Source organism: Eptatretus burgeri, chromosome 16 (genome assembly GCF_056783735.1).
Source record: "Eptatretus burgeri isolate ZD-2024b chromosome 16, Ebu_testis_v1, whole genome shotgun sequence".
Lineage (NCBI taxonomy): Eukaryota > Metazoa > Chordata > Myxini > Myxiniformes > Myxinidae > Eptatretus > Eptatretus burgeri.
In genome coordinates this window covers 35,754,317-35,775,814 of record NC_140976.1, presented here as the reverse complement: position 1 = coordinate 35,775,814, position 21,498 = coordinate 35,754,317, and the positions used below count along the sequence as shown (strand labels likewise).

The window sequence follows — 21,498 nt, the reverse complement described above, 5'->3', positions numbered from 1 at the left end:
TGAGATAAATTATTGGACTGGGCGATGATGTGATAAACTATTGGACTGGGCGATGATGAGATAAATTATTGGACTGGGCGATGATGTGATAAACTATTGAACTGGGCGATGATGAGATAAACTATTGGACTGGGCGATGATGAGATAAACTATTGGACTGGGCGATGATGAGATAAACTATTGAACTGGGCGATGATGTGATAAACTATTGGACTGGGTGATGATGAGATAAACTATTGAACTGGGTGATGATGAGATAAACTATTGAACTGGGTGATGATGAGATAAACTGTTGAACTGGGCGATGATGTGATAAACTATTGGACTGGGTGATGATGAGATAAATTATTGGACTGGGCGATGATGTGATAAACTATTGGACTGGGCGATGATGAGATAAATTATTGGACTGGGCGATGATGTGATAAACTATTGAACTGGGCGATGATGAGATAAACTATTGAACTGGGCGATGATGAGATAAACTATTGCACTGGGCGATGATGAGATAAACTATTGGACTGGGCGATGATGAGATAAACTATTGGACTGGGCGATGATGAGATAAATTATTGGACTGGGCGATGATGTGATAAACTATTGAACTGGGCGATGATGAGATAAACTATTGGACTGGGCGATGATGAGATAAACTATTGGACTGGGCGATGATGAGATAAACTATTGCACTGGGCGATGATGAGATAAACTATTGCACTGGGCGATGATGAGATAAACTATTGAACTGGGCGATGATGAGATAAACTATTGAACTAGGCGATGATGAGATAAACTATTGAACTAGGCGATGATGAGATAAACTATTGAACTAGGCGATGATGAGATAAACTATTGAACTAGGCGATGATGAGATAAACTATTGAACTAGGCGATGATGTGATAAACTATTGAACTGGGCGATGATGAGATAAACTATTGGACTGGGCGATGATGAGATAAACTATTGAACTGGGCGATGATGTGATAAACTATTGAACTTTGCGATGATGTGATAAACTATTGAACTGTGTGATGATGTGATAAACTATTGGACTGGGTGATGATGAGATAAACTATTGAACTGGGCGATGATGAGATAAACTATTGAACTGGGTGATGATGAGATAAACTGTTGAACTGGGCGATGATGAGATAAACTATTGGACTGGGCGATGATGAGATAAACTATTGCACTGGGCGATGATGAGATAAACTATTGCACTGGGCGATGATGAGATAAACTATTGAACTGGGCGATGATGTGATAAACTATTGAACTGGGCGATGATGTGATAAACTATTGGACTGGGCGATGATGAGATAAACTATTGAACTGGGTGATGATGAGATAAACTGTTGAACTGGGCGATGATGAGATAAACTATTGGACTGGGCGATGATGAGATAAACTATTGCACTGGGCGATGATGAGATAAACTATTGCACTGGGCGATGATGAGATAAACTATTGCACTGGGCGATGATGAGATAAACTATTGAACTGGGTGATGATGAGATAAACTGTTGAACTGGGCGATGATGAGATAAACTATTGGACTGGGCGATGATGAGATAAACTATTGCACTGGGCGATGATGAGATAAACTATTGGACTGGGCGATGATGAGATAAACTATTGCACTGGGCGATGATGAGATAAACTATTGCACTGGGCGATGATGAGATAAACTATTGAACTGGGCGATGATGTGATAAACTATTGAACTGGGCGATGATGAGATAAACTATTGGACTGGGCGATGATGAGATAAACTATTGAACTGGGCGATGATGTGATAAACTATTGAACTGGGCGATGATGTGATAAACTATTGAACTTTGCGATGATGTGATAAACTATTGAACTGTGTGATGATGTGATAAACTATTGGACTGGGTGATGATGAGATAAACTATTGAACTGGGCGATGATGAGATAAACTATTGAACTGGGTGATGATGAGATAAACTGTTGAACTGGGCGATGATGAGATAAACTATTGGACTGGGCGATGATGAGATAAACTATTGCACTGGGCGATGATGAGATAAACTATTGCACTGGGCGATGATGAGATAAACTATTGCACTGGGCGATGATGAGATAAACTATTGAACTGGGCGATGATGTGATAAACTATTGAACTGGGCGATGATGTGATAAACTATTGAACTTTGCGATGATGTGATAAACTATTGAACTGTGTGATGATGTGATAAACTATTGGACTGGGTGATGATGAGATAAACTATTGAACTGGGCGATGATGAGATAAACTATTGAACTGGGTGATGATGAGATAAACTGTTGAACTGGGCGATGATGTGATAAACTATTGGACTGGGTGATGATGTGATAAACTATTGGACTGGGTGATGATGTGATAAACTATTGAACTGGGCGATGATGAGATAAATTATTGCACTGGGCGATGATGAGATAAACTATTGAACTGGGCGATGATGAGATAAACTATTGAACTGGGTGATGATGAGATAAACTGTTGAACTGGGCGATGATGAGATAAACTATTGAACTGGGCGATGATGTGATAAACTATTGAACTGGGCGATGATGTGATAAACTATTGAACTTTGCGATGATGTGATAAACTATTGGACTGGGCGATGATGTGATAAACTATTGAACTGGGCGATGATGTGATAAACTATTGGACTGGGCGATGATGAGATAAACTATTGAACTGGGCGATGATGAGATAAACTATTGAACTGGGTGATGATGTGATAAACTATTGGACTGGGCGATGATGAGATAAACTATTGGACTGGGTGATGATGAGATAAATTATTGAACTGGGCGATGATGTGATAAACTATTGGAGTGGGTGATGAGATAAATTATTGGACTGGGCGATGATGAGATAAACTATTGAACTGGGCGATGATGAGATAAACTATTGGACTGGGCGATGATGTGATAAACTATTGGACTGGGCGATGATGAGATAAATTATTGGACTGGGCGATGATGTGATAAACTATTGAACTGGGCGATGATGAGATAAATTATTGGACTGGGCGATGATGAGATAAACTATTGAACTGGGCGATGATGAGATAAACTATTGGACTGGGCGATGATGTGATAAACTATTGGACTGGGCGATGATGTGATAAACTATTGAACTGGGCGATGATGTGATAAACTATTGAACTGGGCGATGATGAGATAAATTATTGCACTGGGCGATGATGAGATAAACTATTGAACTGGGCGATGATGAGATAAACTATTGAACTGGGTGATGATGAGATAAACTGTTGAACTGGGCGATGATGAGATAAACTATTGGACTGGGCGATGATGAGATAAACTATTGGACTGGGCGATGATGAGATAAACTATTGAACTGGGCGATGATGAGATAAACTATTGAACTGGGCGATGATGAGATGAACTATTGGACTGGGCGATGATGAGATAAACTATTGAACTGGGCGATGATGAGATAAACTATTGAACTGGGCGATGATGAGATAAACTATTGGACTGGGCGATGATGTGATAAACTATTGAACTGGGTGACGATGAGATAAACTATTGAACTGGGCGATGATGAGATAAACTATTGAACTGGGCGATGATGAGATAAACTATTGGACTGGGCGATGATGAGATAAACTATTGAACTGGGTGACGATGAGATAAACTATTGAACTGGGCGATGATGTGATAAACTATTGAACTGGGCGATGATGAGATAAACTATTGAACTAGGCGATGATGAGATAAACTATTGAACTAGGCGATGATGAGATAAACTATTGAACTAGGCGATGATGAGATAAACTATTGAACTAGGCGATGATGAGATAAACTATTGAACTTGGTAATGATGAGATAAACTATTGAACTGGGTTATTATGATATAAACTATTGAACTGGGTTATTATGATATAAACCATTGAACTGTGTGATGATGAGATAAACCATTGAACTGGGAGATGATGAGATAAACTATTGAACTGTGTGATGAGATAAACTATTGGACTGGGTGATGATGAGATAAACTATTGGACTGGGTGATGATGAGATAAACTATTGGACTGGGTGATGATGAGATAAACTATTGGACTGGGCGATGATGAGATAAACTATTGAACTGGGCGATGATGAGATAAACTATTGAACTGGGCGATGATGTGATAAACTATTGGACTGGGTGATGATGAGATAAACTATTGAACTGGGCGATGATGAGATAAACTATTGAACTGGGTGATGATGATAAACTGTTGAACTGGGCGATGATGAGATAAACTATTGAACTGGGCGATGATGTGATAAACTATTGAACTGGGTTATTATGATATAAACTATTGAACTGGGTGATGATGAGATAAACCATTGAACTGGGAGATGATGAGATAAACTATTGAACTGGGCGATGATATGATAAACTATTGAACTTTGCGATGATGTGATAAACTATTGGACTGGGCGATGATGTGATAAACTATTGAACTGGGCGATGATGTGATAAACTATTGAACTGGGCGATGATGTGATAAACTATTGAACTGGGCGATGATGTGATAAACTATTGGACTGGGTGATGATGAGATAAACTATTGAACTGGGCGATGATGTGATAAACTATTGGACTGGGTGATGATGAGATAAACTATTGGACTGGGCGATGATGTGATAAACTATTGGACTGGGTGATGATGAGATAAACTATTGAACTGGGTGATGATGAGATAAACTATTGAACTGGGTGATGATGAGATAAACTGTTGAACTGGGCGATGATGTGATAAACTATTGGACTGGGTGATGATGAGATAAATTATTGAACTGGGCGATGATGTGATAAACTATTGGAGTGGGCGATGATGTGATAAACTATTGGACTGGGTGATGATGAGATAAATTATTGGACTGGGCGATGATGTGATAAACTATTGGACTGGGCGATGATGAGATAAATTATTGGACTGGGCGATGATGTGATAAACTATTGAACTGGGCGATGATGTGATAAACTATTGAACTGGGCGATGATGTGATAAACTATTGGACTGGGTGATGATGAGATAAATTATTGGACTGGGCGATGATGAGATAAACTATTGAACTGGGCGATGATGAGATAAACTATTGAACTGGGCGATGATGAGATAAACTATTGAACTGGGCGATGATGAGATAAACTATTGAACTGGGCGATGATGAGATAAACTATTGGACTGGGCGATGATGAGATAAACTATTGGACTGGGTGATGATGAGATAAACTATTGAACTGGGTGATGATGAGATAAACTATTGGACTGGGTGATGATGAGATAAACTATTGAACTGGGTGATGATGAGATAAACTATTGAACTGGGCGATGATGTGATAAACTATTGAACTGGGCGATGATGAGATAAACTATTGAACTGGGCGATGATGTGATAAACTATTGGACTGGGTGATGATGAGATAAACTATTGGACTGGGCGATGATGAGATAAACTATTGAACTGGGCGATGATGTGATAAACTATTGGACTGGGTGATGATGTGATAAACTATTGAACTGGGCGATGATGAGATAAACTATTGAACTGGGTGATGATGAGATAAACTGTTGAACTGGGCGATGATGAGATAAACTATTGAAATGTGCGGTGATGAGATAAACTATTGAAATGTGCGGTGATGAGATAAACTGTTGAACTGGAAACTATTGAAATGAACAAACTTGAAATTTGAAGAGGAGTTGCATATTTGGTCACTGAATTCAACCAGCCAATTATTTTTGAGGTCATATGTTTTATGAATTTTGAGCCTGGTGTTGGCGCAGTGGTTAGGGCAGTGGCTTGGGATCCAAAAGGTCCTGAGTTCAAGCCCCGTTGGGCCACTGAATTAATACACCAGGGGGTTGACTCAGCCTGTCATCCTTCCAAGGTCGGCGAAATGAGTACCAGTGTACTGGGCCGGTGTATACCCCGGTTAAAATAGGTGTACCATATCCCTGCGTTGTAAGAGGCGACCAGGGTTGCGTCAGGAAGGGCATCCGGCGTAAAACATGTGCCAAATCACTATGCGGATCATACGGATGATCCGCTGTGGCGACCCCTAACGGGAGCAGCCGAAAGAAGAAGAAGAAGAAGATGTTTTATGAATTTTGAAAGTATCGTGCTCCGCACGTCTTCTCCTTCTTGTTTGTGTGTTGCTTGCAGAATCTAAGATTTTTCAATGATATCGGTCGGCCGATTTTGTTGTTCTGTCTGTCTGTCTGTTCATCGCATACAGGTCACAATTTTAAACCAATCTCCACAAAACTTCACCAGGAGGTAGAGTTTGTCACAAGGAAGAAGCCTATTGTTTTTTAGGTCAAAAACTGAGGTGGTATTTCTAAAATCCTGAATTTTCATCCGCTCGACTTGAAACTTGAAGAGGATTTATATTTTGATGTCAACATTGGCCAAAAGGTCAAAATAGGCCGAATTTCTAAAAATGTTAATTTTCATCCGATTCACTTGAAATTTAAAGAGGATTCATATTTCTGGTCACCGAATTACACCAGCCAATTATTTTTGAGGTCAGCATTGACAAAAAGGCCAACATTGACCCAAGGTCAACAACTATGAGGTGTTTCTGAAATCCTCAATTTTCATATCAAACACTTGAAATTTGAAGAGAATTTGCATTTTAAGTCACTGAATTCAACCACCAACTATTTTTGAGGTCAACATAGTACAAATTTCTATAATTATCAATTTTCATTTGATTGTCTGGAAAGTTGAACAGAAGTTTCGTCTCAAACCACAAATTATTATTGAGGTCAACATAGGCCAAAAGGTCAACATGGGCAAAATTTCTAAAATTGTCTTTTTTTAAAAATGAGATGGACTTGAAATTTGAAGAGGATTTGCATATCTGGTCACTGAATTCAACCACCAATTATTTTTGAGGTCAAAATGTCAACATACACCTCATTTCTAAAATTTCATCCTGTCAGGCCTGTTGCTTGAAGTGCTGCATTACAAACTCTGCAATTAAACCTGATATGGGAGAGCTCATGAGTGTGCCTTGGTGTTGATGGTAAATTTGACCCCAAAGCAGAAGTACAGTGTGTTCCAAAAAGACATGGACAACTTTGGTCATTATTATATTTTATACCACAAATGATACAATGATACCTTTTGTTTTATATGATACAGAAACTCATAAAGTTTTCTTTATTTTTAGGTCTGGTGGGTAACTTGAAAAGAAATTTGCGACTTCACAGGATAAGGCTCAGTGTGTCGAATGGTTCAGAGACGAGATCTGACATGCAAGTTCAGCGTAATTTCCATACAAGGTACGGAAGGAATCCGCCATCGCGGACTAATATCAGAGAGTGGTATAAGAGGTTGAAGGAGATTGGAAGTTGTCAGAAACAGAAAAGTACCGGTTGACCAAGCACAAGTGCAGCAGATGTTGAACGAGTGCGTGAATCATTGTAACAAAGTCCCAGAAAATCAATTTGACGTGCATCCAGAGAACTGGGACGACCAACCACCACTGTGCACAGGATTTTGCATAAAAGATTTAAGCTTTATGCATATGAGGTGGAGATTTGGCAGGAACTCAAACCAAATGACAGATCGAAAAGCAAGGTATCACATAGAGCATGACGATGATGCCTTGGAAATGCTGAGTCGCATGGAGGATGACGATGACTACCTGAAAAAGGTCATGTTCACAGACGAAGCTCGCTTTTTTGTGTCATGGAAGGTCAACCGGCACAATGTGAGAATTGGGGTCTCTGAAAACCCCCACGTGGTCATTGAACACATACTCAACCATCCAAAGGTCAATGTGTGGTGTGGAATTCTCCATAACCGCTTGGTGAATCCGTTTTTCTTTGCAGAGGATACAGTGAGCTCAGCAATTTACATGAACATGTTGGAAGGATTTGCCTTACCACAAATTGAAAACTGGAAACCTAGTCATTTTTCAACAGGAAGGCACTCCCCCTCATTGGGTCTTTGTTGTTCGAGCTGTCCTGAATGAAAATTTTCCAGGTCGTTGGATTGGCCGAGACGGACCAATCAACTGGCCCCCACGATCACCAGATCACAGCTGAATATGCACTGGTGGACGCAAACATGTTGAGCTGACCTTAGCAAGAACTCGTGTACTGCCTTGATGTCCTGCGCACGACAAACGGAACTCGCATTGAAGTGTAATGATAGTGTGCACAAAACTTTATGAGTTTCTGTATCATTTAAACCAAAGGGTATTGTATCATTTGTGGTTCCAAATATACGAACAACCAAAGTTGTATTAACAGCCAAAGTTGTCTGGGTTATTTTGAAACACCCTGTATGTCGATGTGAAGCACAAGTCAGCCAGAAAACAACATCTTTCTCATCTCAAGTCTGAACTCTCAAACCTCTCTCCCTCCTCAAAATCCTGGTGGTGTTTAATCAAATCTGTTTCTGGTGTATGTTGCCCCTCCATCCCCTCCCTTACCTCAAATGGCCTCACTGCTGATACCACACGTGAAAAAGCTAAATCTTGTGTCCCAAACCCATCACTTTCTCTACCTACCTTACCCAGTCGCACCCAACTGTCCCTGGACTCTGTGTCCTTTTATCCAAACAAGGTGGAGAGCTTGCCTTCTAACCTCGACTCAGATTCTGCAACCGGTGCAGACAGCATCAGCCCACGTGTCCTCAAAGCCTGCTCTTGTGCTCTTGCTCACCCTCTCTCTGTTCTATTCACCCTCTCATTTGCTCAAGGTTATCTGCCATCTGCTTGGAAATCTGCAAACATCACTGCCCTGCATAAAAAAGATGCAAAAACAGATCCCTGCAACTACAGACCAATCAGCCTTCTCCCAATCATCAGCAAGGTTATGGAATCCATCATCGCTTCAGACATGAAATCCTTCCTCTTCTCCAATGGCTTGATTTCCGATCATCAATTTGGTTTCAGACCAGGTAACTCTACCCTGGATATGCTGCTTCTGCTCTCCCATCAATGGATGGAGGTCCTCAATGCCAGACAGGAAATCCGAGCCGTATCCCTGGACATATCACGTGCTTTTGACACAGTCTGGCACCCTACCCTGCTCACCAAACTCTCTTCCCATGGTATCCAAGGCCATCTCCACTCATGGCTCGCAGACTTCCTCTCCTGTCGCAGTCAACGTGTGGCCCTAAATGGAGTTCTTTCATCCCCTCTTCCTGTCCAGGCTGGAGTTCCTCAAGGTAGCGTTCTGGACCGTGTTCTTTTTCTGGTTGTCATCAATGATCTCTCCGACTCTGGAAAATCCTCTATATCTCTTTGCTGATGACTGCACCCGCTGCCGTACCATCTGTCATCCCTCAGACCGGCAAGCAGGGAACTGGTTCAGGATATCACTGCAAATCCAACAATGACTGAAAGATCTTCAAGTCTCTATGTCCCAGTTGGGGGTCAGTGGACACTTGTTCATCAATCAACAATATCTCATTCCCTTCACAAGGCTGGTCTCCATGGACAGGGGGCAAGAAAGAAGCCATTACTGAAAAAGACATCTTAAAGCTCATGGAGTTATGAAAAAACATCTTAAAATGATACGACAGGCATTTGGAGAAAGGTTGTGTGGTCAAACGAAACAAAAGTTTAAATTTTTGGTCTAAATTCAGTGTTACGTTTGGCGCAAGCCTAACACTGCACATCACCCAGTCTACACCTTCCTCCTGTCAAGCATGGTGTCGGCAGCATCACGTTATAGGGCTGCTTTTCATCAGCTGGGACTGGCAAGCTTGTCAGGATAGAAGGGACAATTGACAGTGCAAAGTACAGGAGAATCCCTGATGAAAATCTGCTTGAGTCAGCCCTGAATCTGAAACTAGGTAAGAGATTCACATTTCAGCAGGTCAATGATCTGTAACACAAAGCTAAAGCCACACTGGAGCGACTTAATAAGAAAATATACGTTCTTGAGTAGCCCAGTGAAAGTCCTGACGAACACTTATGACGAGACTTGAAGATTCCACTCCATCGACGATCCCAATCAAACTTGCCAGAGCTGGAGCAATTTTCACGTGAAGAATGGGTAAATATTTCACCATCTCACTGTGCAAAGCTGGTCAAGACCTACCCAAAAATACTCATAGCAAGTTATTGCTGAAAAAGTGTTTCCACCTTGAACTGACCAAAGGGGCTGAATACTTTAACAACCAGTGAATTTTGATTTGTTCAGGTTTTTCGCAGATATTCCTGACATGTAACCCCCTTTTTTTTTTTTTAAACTTTTCTTTTTTTTTTAAACTTTTCTACATAATTTATCTAAATGTGGCATTATTGGTAATGTAGAAATATCGGGAGGGTCTGAATAATTTTGCAAGCCACTGAAAGTATAATGTTTCACACCAGTAAACAGTTGTTTTTTTTACACAGGCTTGAATCAAACTCCACACCACCAAAGTACGTCAAACCCGCCATTCGCCTCCTTCTCTCCATTCATTCCTTCCTTCACACAATCTCCATTACACGAGAACACCATATCCCTCTCCTACTTAAAAAAAAAAAGTGCATTCAGATTCAAGCAATCACAGAACGCATAAAGTTAATCAAGATTGGTTTCAACAACATTGAAAGTATTAACACATCAGTTCCGAATGGTGGTCGTCTCCCAAATTCACAATTAAATATAAAAATCTGTGATATAGTCCAACAGTTTTGGAGGAAGGTGGCTGGCCCATCGTGATCTGGCATATTTAGAACACATGTGTTGGTGAACAAGCAGAGAATGAAAGGACGTCAAGAAGACACAAAATCGTCTCCAGCATTGGATAAGTTGGCATTCAGCTCTGCACAAACAGCCGAGTATATTGATGCATAATAGCATGAGATGGCATGGCATGTGAGAGGGTGCAGTGTTGTGGTAAAGAAGACTGCCAATATGGCTATGCATGATGCCGAATTATGCAGCATTCTGTAGTAATCAAAACCCTCCATCTCCTAAACTGCGACTCAACATCGTCTTAGTACAGCGTACAAGGGTGGTGTATAAGACTGCTTCAGTCGAGCTAAACTTCAGGATTAAAAAAAAACTATCTTTAAAATCATTTTATTAACAATGAAGTATAAACTTTAACACTGGTGTGGGTTATCGCATTCCATGAATTCTCGAGCTCTTGAAGCAACAGTTCATTAATAACGAGGTCGTCCTGCCATCATTTGGCAGACGGTCTGCCTGAACTCGTGTTCTAATGCACGAGCATTTTTCCTTCCACAATGGACGACAAGTGATTGACGGTTCTAATAATCGCCAAGTGTTGTGAAGAATTGTGAAACCTTTCTAGAATTGCATAGACATTTTTCATCTGCATTACTCATAAAAGTTTGATGTCTCTTTGTTGAAGCTTTCCCTCACAGCTCTGTCCTTGATGCCAAAACAAAGAATATATATATATATATATATATATATATATATATATATATATATATATATATATATATATATATATATATATATATATATATATATATATATATATATATATATATATATATATATATATATATATATATATATATATATAAAATTGTCATTGCACACCATCCGTCCGTTTGTCTCCTCTTTCGCCTTCTCCGGCCAAACTGCTGGGCCGATCCGGCTGAAATGTCGCAGCAATGTTCCTCTCCTGACTGGAACAGGAATTGCAAAGCTCGTTCAGGTCACTTGATTAAGTACATCAAAACGGCCAACTTAGTAAATTTCTTCTAACATCTTCTTTTCCAGACCCACCAGTCAGAATGCTACCAAATTTGGGTTACAATATTAGGACACAATCCTAATGCTAAATTGTGGAGGCCATGCTGATCACATGACCGGAAGTGTGTCAAAATGGCGGTCACGCAAGTTCCTTCAAAAATCTTCATCTCCAGACCCACCAATCAAAATGTTACCAAATTTGGGTTACAACATTAGAACACGGTCCTATTGTTAAATTATGGAGGCCATGTTGATCACATGACCGGAAGTGTGTCAAAATGGCGGTCACGCAAGTTCCTTCAAAAATCTTCTTCTCGAGACCCACCAGTCAGAATGCTACCAAATTTGGGTTAAAACATTAGGACAGGGCCGTGATGTTAAATTGCGGAGGTCATACTCATCACATGACCAGAAGTGTGTCAAAATGGCAGACTTAGTAAATTTTTTGGAACATCGCGTAAATTCCTTCAAAAATCTTCGTCGCCAGACCCACCAGTCAGAATGCTACCAAAATTGGGTTACAACATGAGGCCAGGGCCCAGATAAGCTACAGGTCCAGTGGTCTTATTTTTAATGTCCTTTATAAGACTTTGGTATACCATGAGGTGCTACCTTGGCGGGAAAGTGACGCCTCAGACAGCTTAAGACCAGAGGGGGAGGGACCGCCCGGTTGACAACTGTGAGATGGGCAGTCCGCCACTCATCAAACGGGCCTTCGGTACAATGGTGATCAAATGGAAGACCAAATACTGGATTGGAGTCATCAGAAGGAACCCAAATAAGCAGAGTAAAGATGGAGTCATTAGGAGGAACCTAAATAGGATTCTGGTTTCAGCTGCTACTCCACCACCCTAAAACCCACCCAGGAGCAGCCAAATGAGCCTTAAAGAAAACTTTCTGAAAAAATTCACTTCTCCTTAGACAGATAGATAAAGACAGACAGAAATAAAGACAAATCAAGAATTAGAATGAATAAAGAGAAATGTGAAAAAGTAGAAAGAAATGTGAAAGGAACAATGAACGAAGATGCACACCCAGAAAGCCCTTCTCAACTCAAGCTCGCTCTGCCTAATTGGTTATGAGACGGTGGTGCTAATTGGTGGAGCGCTAAACCAATTTGTTGCCCCAATATACAAAGTAGCGTGGCATTTGGAAGCAAGATCCGGCAGGGAGGTCTGTGAAACCAAACGGTTCACCATTACGGTTGCATTGAGGCAACTCGCCGGATTCTTATTATTGGTACCGGGCAACCGGACGACCATAACAATATCTATTCTTGGACATATAAATAATGGGACAGAAATGACAGGAGCTTAATGAGCCAAACAGCTTTCACTTGGTTTCATTGTACAATATACAGTAATTGTAAATTATTTTCCAAAGTTAACTCATAATCCTACAAGATGTAATTTTATTTCAGGAAACCTGGACAAATACCTTTAAACAAATGTAAAAGTATTCAAGTTAACTGAACATCACCATGTCCAAAGTTACACATTCATGCAAGAATCATAAAACTTGCATAACAAAGAGCCAAATTGATGGCAAGTCGAACACTACTGAGCCAGATTACAAGACAGTATCAAAAATACAAAAGCAATGCCTTGTATGACTATTTCCTCTGAGATGAAGGGCAGTTATCTGTAAACAGGCACACCTTCACACAGTTAAAATTGATCTGCTGTGATTTCGGCCATTTGCAGTATTTATTGCACAAGCAGTTTGGATCAAATAAATTCAGGTCCAACCAAGTTTTTCATTATTATGGATGTGAATACGTATGCATTTTCTATCACCTCACCACCTCCCCTCCCCCCCCCCCTACACCTTCCGCCTCTTAACCTCTTCCCAGCCACTCCCAGATGAATTTAAAATTCATCATTTGTCTTGGTTTAAAAATAATGCACAGCGGGCAGCCAGGCAAACCACAATGTGCAAACACTCAAGATGGAGGACACACTAATGCAGGCTGTGAGTCCAGACACTGGCTCGGTGGTGATGCACCGGGCTCAGTTTGGCTATTCGATGCAGTGCCACTCTCACAAATTTTGACCTGGTTATGCAATGTGGCTGAGAAGCAAGCTTGTCGCACACTCATGGCCCAGGCACTGAGGACAGATGACAGAGAATGTCGGTCAGGTAGCTTCATAAGGTGCACTTCTAATTCTTTCTGAATACTCTTCAGGAACGGACTTGACTCTAAGAAAAGGTAGGCATGATCAGACATAAGCCAACGAGACATTCAATGTGTGTGTGTGTGTGTGTGTGTGTGTGTGTGTGTGTGTGTGTGTGTGTGTGTGTGTGTGTGTGTGTGTGTGTGTGTGTTGTACCATACAGTTGCTGTCCTGTCCACTCTGGACTCTGATCCGGGTAATTGGCAGGCACGCTGAGCTGCAGTGCTGGCACACTGGGGAGTCCTTTATCATCTGTGTGGGAAGAGCAGATGAGTACAAGATGCAAGGCAAAGTAGAGTTTGCTGCTTATGCTCAGGTTAGGTTATACACAGCATTTTATACCAGTTTCAAACAGAAATGGCATCGAGCAGCTTCATGTGTAGTGAGAAATAAGTCAGAGAACCGAATAGTTTGGCGTTTCTAGTACCCTTTCCCCAGTCGCTGCCACACCACTCACCGAGCTTGCACACAATGTGCACAGTCCCATTGCTGCTGTGCTGTGCAGGGTCCAAGTTGACGATGAACTTGGAGTGAAGTCGAGCAACCTCACCCTGCAGCACATTTGGAATACTTTGTTTTTCCTCTTCCTCGAGCTTCCTCTTCTTGGAAGAGCTGCCAGGAATCCTGCATAGGGGATGGGTAAGTGAAAAAGCATACGAGAAGCCTGGTCATAGACAATAATCAAAAATCTGTCGATCAAGATTTATATTGGGTGTCCTTCCTTGGAATTTTTTGGGGAAAATGTAGGTGCTCTCATCTGCATAATAACCCATTGGCAGCTGAGCATTGTGGGTACCATCTGCTCAAACCTCATGCGTGCACTGAATCATTAATATTTGAAGGGAAAATGTCGAGCAATTGTCAAAATGACAGCAGAAGATTACGAGTCAATGTTACATGTACTAAACTACCATACATCTTCACCTCACAATGTATACACTTACCAGGATGTTTCTCAAGCAAAAGCTTAAAAATCCAATGAGGTCACACAAACATGATATTGAAAACCATGTCAATTTTATCATTACAAAATATACAAGAAAAAAGAAAAACATTTTAAGAAAAATGTAAAAACATAGAGGGATGAAATCTCAAAAAAAAAAAAAAAAAAAACCTTGGAATGACACCACATTATGATGCCACAATACGAGTACCACAATTCTCTTATGGATTACAATCGCAGCATCTTTTGACATTTTACTTTTGTTTTGGGATTGTGATGGATGAGGAAGAAGAATGAAGAAGACCAAGAATAACAATGAAGAATGACACCACATTAAAATGCCACAATACGACACAACAATCCTCTTCTGGTTTTGCACCACGGCATGTCGTTGGGAGATGCAGCATTTCAGAAATGCTCGCTTGATGATGTCCAACGGTATCTCCTCCCACACCTTGGGAGGAGATACCGTCTGCGGCATCAAGCTTTACCGAGAGCATGAATGTCCCCTCAGCATGATTGGGAATGCCAATCCAGCCGCAGATAATCAGAAGGTCGACCTTTCTCATCCTCCCGCTCTTGGTGTAGGTCTTATCCCCACTAATCCAGTCGGACCAGCAGCAACATAGCCCGTGCTTGAACAGCGCGTTGATGGACACAAAGGGCTGCAGGAGCGATGTCATCCCGCCTGGGATGACGAAGAGATAATAAGGTAAGGGGGGTCTGGTCGTCATTCCCGAGCCTGCTGAGGGGATATTCATGCTCTCGGTAAAGCTTGATGATGTAGGACTAGAAGCACGTCATCTTATCAGCCATATCATCAGGTAGATGTTGGGAGATGTGTGTGTGTGTGTGTGTGTGTGTGTGTGTGTGTGTGTGTGTGGCGTTAAACCGACAGTTGATGGCGTGCCGTGAACCTGTAGGCCCATGACTGGCTGGTCGTGAAGTCCCCTATGTCATCCTCCTTCGCTGAGCTCCTCGCCTTCAGCCTGAGAGAAAGTGTTGAGATGCATAACTCTCTGCTGTCTTCTCCCAGACTCAAGTGACAAGACGCCCCTCAAGCTGCGGCCACTTTTCTGACTTTCCCCTCAGTGCCTTCTTCTTCCTTGGCATGTTCTCTACCGTTGCCTTGCTTGTTCTCTAGCGCCGGATGATGGACTCATCCATGCCGAAACGCTTCCCAGCTTTCTGCTTCCAAAGCTCTTCTGCAGACCGGCAGATGGAGAGTTTGAACGCTGTGGTGAAAGTGCGCCTTGACATCTTGACAGATAGAATGGATGATACGTGATGTAATCTGATGAGGTAAGTCGAGGCACTCACGAAGCACAAAGCGGCCCTTCTTGAGAGTCACGTAACCACCCCCAGCCTGTTGTCGGATGCACGTATGTTTGAGCGTAAGCTTGTTTGAGGTGGGTGCTCCTTTATTAAACTCTAGCTATTGTGAATAATTCTTCTTTTGATGTGAGACCAGGTGTAATTCTTCATATTTTGTGTTTAATGGCATTTTCAGGCTTTATATATGCCACACACCGAAACTCCGGGTGTCTCAATGCATCTCCAAGCGTGACTTTACCACAAACAGAAAATTTCCTGACAATACGACAAGCGGTTGCAGAGAAAAACCATACTCCCATTCTGTGCGGACAAACAAACAAACAGACCCGAATGCAATAGCCTCTCCTCTGGCAAGGGTAATAATGTGATTTTCCACCCATAAGCTTTGCTTCCACCAAAGGTGGAACTCTGTCAGTTTAACTGCATATTAAAAGTGTAACCCCTCTGCAAGGCAATGGATGCAAAAAGCGAAAATTCACTTTGAGCAAAGACACAACTCGACTATTGCAGTGCCCCCATAAGGCGGTACATACGGAAGCGGTGGGCCATGAATGGCGAGCATGGCAGGTCCAAAAGTCCGGTGCAGAGTGTGATTGAGAAGCGGAGAGCGGATATGCTGCAGCACGGCATCGAGCAGCGGTTGGCACATGTGTTTTGGACCCGTTGCAGGAGGAGGGGGAGGCGGTGTTGGCTGTGCAGAGAACACACTGGATTAGATGAAGCGCAGGTCACTATATAATATAAAAAAGTGAGATGCATGTATCACATGATGACATGAAGGGCCAATAAAATACAGAATGTGGAAAACTAAAAAAGATTGCAGAAAGGGGTTAAGGAAGAGGAAGGAGGGGTCAGTGAAGTACAAGAAATGAAAAACAAGTCAGACTGGAACAGCATGGTTGATAGATGTCTGCTTACCACAGCCATGTCATTTTTCAATTTCTCCAAAGCTATTTCACATTTCTGTAATGTCTGCAGTGAACAACTGTGGCGGTAAAAGCAAAACAAAATAAAAAAAAGTTTAGTTACACGTAAAAAAAGCAACTCACTGAAAAAGAAATCTCATAAACAAGCAGAATAGAGCTAATAAATGAATTGATTGTCAACAGTGAAGGAGGTTTAAAGATGGGACAGCACGAGGTATGAAGCAAAAAGCTGGTCCCTGAAAGGAACCACATGCTGTAATAACCACATGCAGGGTTCTGTCCCCGCTCCCATGTGCTGGAGCACATTGCCACAATATCATTAAATGTTAACCAGTGAAGCTTAAGGAAGCCCGATATGCTGCTCTCAAGGCAGAATGGTCAGAACACCAGCCAGCAAAGACTCGATGAAACACTGTGCTCTTGTCAATAGCTTTAGAGGTAGTTGGAGTACGATTTATGAGGACCGAAAATATAGTAGCAAAAATAGCCAAATAAACAAGATACACGTTGTGGTTAGAATGATACTTGCAAAATACCCCCCCCCCCCCCCAAAGTTGCCATGGATACATCAAATTGTCCATTTCATAATTATTAAAATTGACGATCTTTATCAAAGCTCAGGTCAATCGGATGAAAATTGATTATTTTTCAGATGAAAATAGATTTTAGAAGTTTGACCTTCAGTTGGCCTGTTCACCTCAAAAAAAGTTGGTTTCCCAATTCAGTGATCCAATATGCAAATCCTGTTCAACTTTGAAGTCATTCAGATGAAAATTGACAATTTTAGAAGGATTACAAAGTTGCTGATCTTTGGCGTATGTTGACCTTTTGACCTCAAAAACCATAGGCTTCTTGCTGAAGACGAAGTCTACCATCTAGCAGGTGGTGAAGTTTTGTGAAGATCGGTTTAAAATTGTTACGTGTAGGCGGTTGACAGACAGTGACAAGCAAGAAAGATGTCGTGCATAGCACGATACTTGCGAAATCCACAAAACAAATTTGACCTGAAAAATAATTCGTGGTTGAATTAAATGACCAAATGTGCAAATCCTCTTCAAACTTCAAGTCAATCGGATTAAAATTGACAATTTTAGAAATTTGGCCCATGTTGATCTTTTGTCCTATGTTGACCTCAGAAATACTTGTTCATTGAATTCAGTGACCTGATGAGCAAATCCTCTTCAAATGTCAAGTCAATGGGATGAAAATTTGAGGATTTTAGAAACTTGACAAAGTTGGTGGCCTTTGGCCTAAGTTGACCTTTTGACATCAAAAGCAATAGGCTTCTTGCTCATGACGAACTCTACACCATGTGGTGAAGTTTCGTGAAGATCTGTTTAAAATTGTGACCTGTAGGTGATTGACATACAAACAAACAGACAGACAGACAGAATAACACACAAGACCAACCAACATACTTGAAGAATCTTCAATTTGCACAAGTAACAAACAGACAAAGAGACAGAATAACAAAGTCGACCACCCAATATACTTGCAAATCTTCGATTTTGCAAGTAATAAAAGAGAGAGTTTGATAAAGATTGGCTTGAGAGTAATTTACTTGTTCATTGCTTGTCCTTAGTGCAGTACAATGGCCATCATGTAGATGGCATATAAACTATCATCTTGTCATCTCCAGGTGGAATGCACCATGCTTGTGCTCTCTTCTCTCTTTCAATACCAACCGAGTCTATTCCACACAATGTTAAGAACATTTTACTTACCGCTTGTTTGGGTCACTAAGAATGTCCAAGAGGCTCTTCATTTTGCTCAAGTCTTTTTTCCGATCTAAAATTAAACACAAAGGGAAGATATAAAACAAGTTATTATCACCTAAAATATCCAGCTCAGAAGCACCTTCACCCAAACCACTCAAAAGCTGACAACTCAGAATAAAAAGGGCCAAATAAATACATACATACATACGTACATACAAACAAACAAATAAATAAATAAATAACATAAAACCTTATATTAACAATTATGCTTAAATTAAGATTCCTTTTCTGATCGTTGCAAAATAACTAGAAACGAAAGGTTGGAACTAAATACGTAAAAAAACATTTTAAAGGCCGAAGCCTAGAAGAGCATCATTTTGACTTTCGATACCCATTCAGGGATATTAGAATCAATGAGGGACTTCAATCAAAACTAACATGGTTGAGACTACACTGCGTGCCTGTACACTAAATTTCAGGAAATATAGACAGACAGATAGATATATACAGAGAAGAGGGGAGGAAACATGAAATAAGAGGGTTGGGTTAAGTAGCATTAATGGGGTTAGAAAAGATCGTAGGTAGGGATGGAAGATGACATGAAATGGTGGTGCACTGTCCACTTGTTAGCTGTGTGGGAGACGGGGTATTGCGATCACTTGGTGTGTGCATTACCATTTGAGCTTAAGTCATCAAATTTTCAACAAATCTTTATGATGAGAATACGGAGAAAAACAATTAATAATGAGGTCAAAATATGAAAGGGCAAAGTCATAACTATAAATAGCCGTGATTAGCCCGATGCAGCACAGCTGTGTAAGAAGCACGAGATGGCAGATTTTTCTTCACCCTAAAGACGAGTTCCAGGAATGTGGTTGTTCAGGGAAAAGCGCTATTACATGGGCCCTGTAAACTGTTTATTTATTGACAGGGAAAACAATCAAAAGTGTTCATGGCTTCTTGGTAAACGCAGAGTGATAATGATAATGTTGCGGTTTTGGAAGACCCCGGGGAGTTACATTCAACACATAAAGGAACCCTGGAGTTTAGATATATCGAGAGGATTTGTTTAGTTAGACTACCTCTCCCCTCCTATTGGTCTACAGGAAATGCGGTGTTTGTGAAGCAGGTTTAAATTCCCTTTGCAACTCTTCTCAAGATAGAATCTCTTCTTATCTCTCTCCCCATCCCTCTGAATCTCTATTCCCCCCCCCCCCCCCCAACACTTCTTTTCAGCACATTCACACACACTTTGCAAAAAACACACCACCACACTTTACAAGACCCACATTTCATTACAAAACCACAATACAAAGCAAAACCAAAGGAACATCACCAGGTAGCGCTCGGTAACATCCAGCGCCCGACGGAATCGTCAACATTTTTGGCAAATCAGACAACGAAATGGTCCATCAACGAAATGATGGATAGGCTCTGCTGGTAAGAATGATCACAACAAATATTATAATGGTACATAATGATAATGGGACAGAATGAGAGATAATGATAATGACTGTCTGTCTGTCTGTCTGTCAGGCCATAACGTTTTTACCATTTGAGCTTTTGTCATCACATTTTCAACAAACTCTTATTATGAAAATATGGAGAAAACCAATTAATAAAATATACAATTTTTTTGTTTTTTTTTGGCCATTTTCATCAAGTTTAGTTTGAGTAAAAGCAGACGCAGACGGGCATTTGATTTTGAAATACTTTCTACTTCCTTTTGTGCATGTACACCAGCAGGGTTCGAAAGAAGCAGTGGCCGGGGTGTCAATGGCCACTAAAAACTCCGTCCTAGGTGACCACTTGTGTCAAATCTTCGATATATGCAATGCATACCTTTGAGAAGTGCGGTGTAATTTGCACTCCTCAGCCATGCGCCGACTTGATACAACAATATGGAATGGAACTTCAATACAGAAGCAAGGCCGTGAGCTTGCAACACAACATAGTTGGCCACATGCTGGATCTACAAAAAGCATGCACGCGGCACGGGCATGCGATTGTGCAATGCCCAAATGTACAGCGATATAAATAGTGCCAGAGATCAGTGTATAGTGTGTGACTTCTTATTGGCCGTCTAATTTTAGGAGAGACTGGAATGACCCATTTGACCACACAGTGCTGATACTCAATCTCATCAGAAAAGGCGTGCATGTAGGTTTCCATCATGTGGCATTATTTACAAAATATATCGAATCTGAAAAAGAAACGAGCAGAAAAAAGGAAGCAGGTCGAACAGGAATATGAACTTGAGAAAATATTTTCAATCATGTTTTTAAGTTTTACAGTGACACATGTCACTGTAATTTATTGACATCAAGACATTTTGTTATATTATTTTTGAGATTTCATGACCACACCAAACTCATCAAGAGCTGAAAGTTGTGTGGAGTAAACAATTGTTTTGGAAAACACAATAATGGGTTAATATGTGAAGAAATTTTTCTTCAGCAAACATTAAAATTGTCCTCGCATTATTTTGCTGCAAGTTAGGAGGTAGATGATTGAATAGCTGATGGGAGTGTTCTGTGATTACGAGTTGTGAGGTTGCTGGTATAAAAAGCACTGTAATTTGATGTGTAAGTGTCGTGAGAAATAGCAATTTAAACATGTATGCTGTCAGACGCCACTATTCGCGGGGGATGCGTTCCTGGAAAATACCACAAATAGCGAATCCA

At 41.0% G+C, this 21,498-nt stretch overlaps 1 protein-coding gene across 7 annotated transcripts in view; it reads right to left on the bottom strand.

Moving 5' to 3' along the window:
• Window positions 1-13,112: 13,112 nt before the first annotated feature.
• Window positions 13,113-21,498, bottom strand: part of LOC147010853 (mediator of RNA polymerase II transcription subunit 15-like) — a 78,526-nt gene continuing 70,140 nt past the window's right edge. For all 7 annotated transcript variants that reach the window (XM_085859748.1, XM_085859749.1, XM_085859753.1 and 4 more), the window contains 6 exons: window positions 18,821-18,884; window positions 17,089-17,155; window positions 16,704-16,861; window positions 14,350-14,516; window positions 14,049-14,144; window positions 13,113-13,917 (listed from right to left, as the gene is read on the bottom strand). In XM_085859748.1, coding sequence (XP_085715874.1) covers window positions 13,661-13,917; window positions 14,049-14,144; window positions 14,350-14,516; window positions 16,704-16,861; window positions 17,089-17,155; window positions 18,821-18,884 — 809 coding nt within the window. In that variant the 3' untranslated portion in view covers window positions 13,113-13,660. The remainder of the gene's footprint in view (window positions 13,918-14,048; window positions 14,145-14,349; window positions 14,517-16,703; window positions 16,862-17,088; window positions 17,156-18,820; window positions 18,885-21,498) is intronic.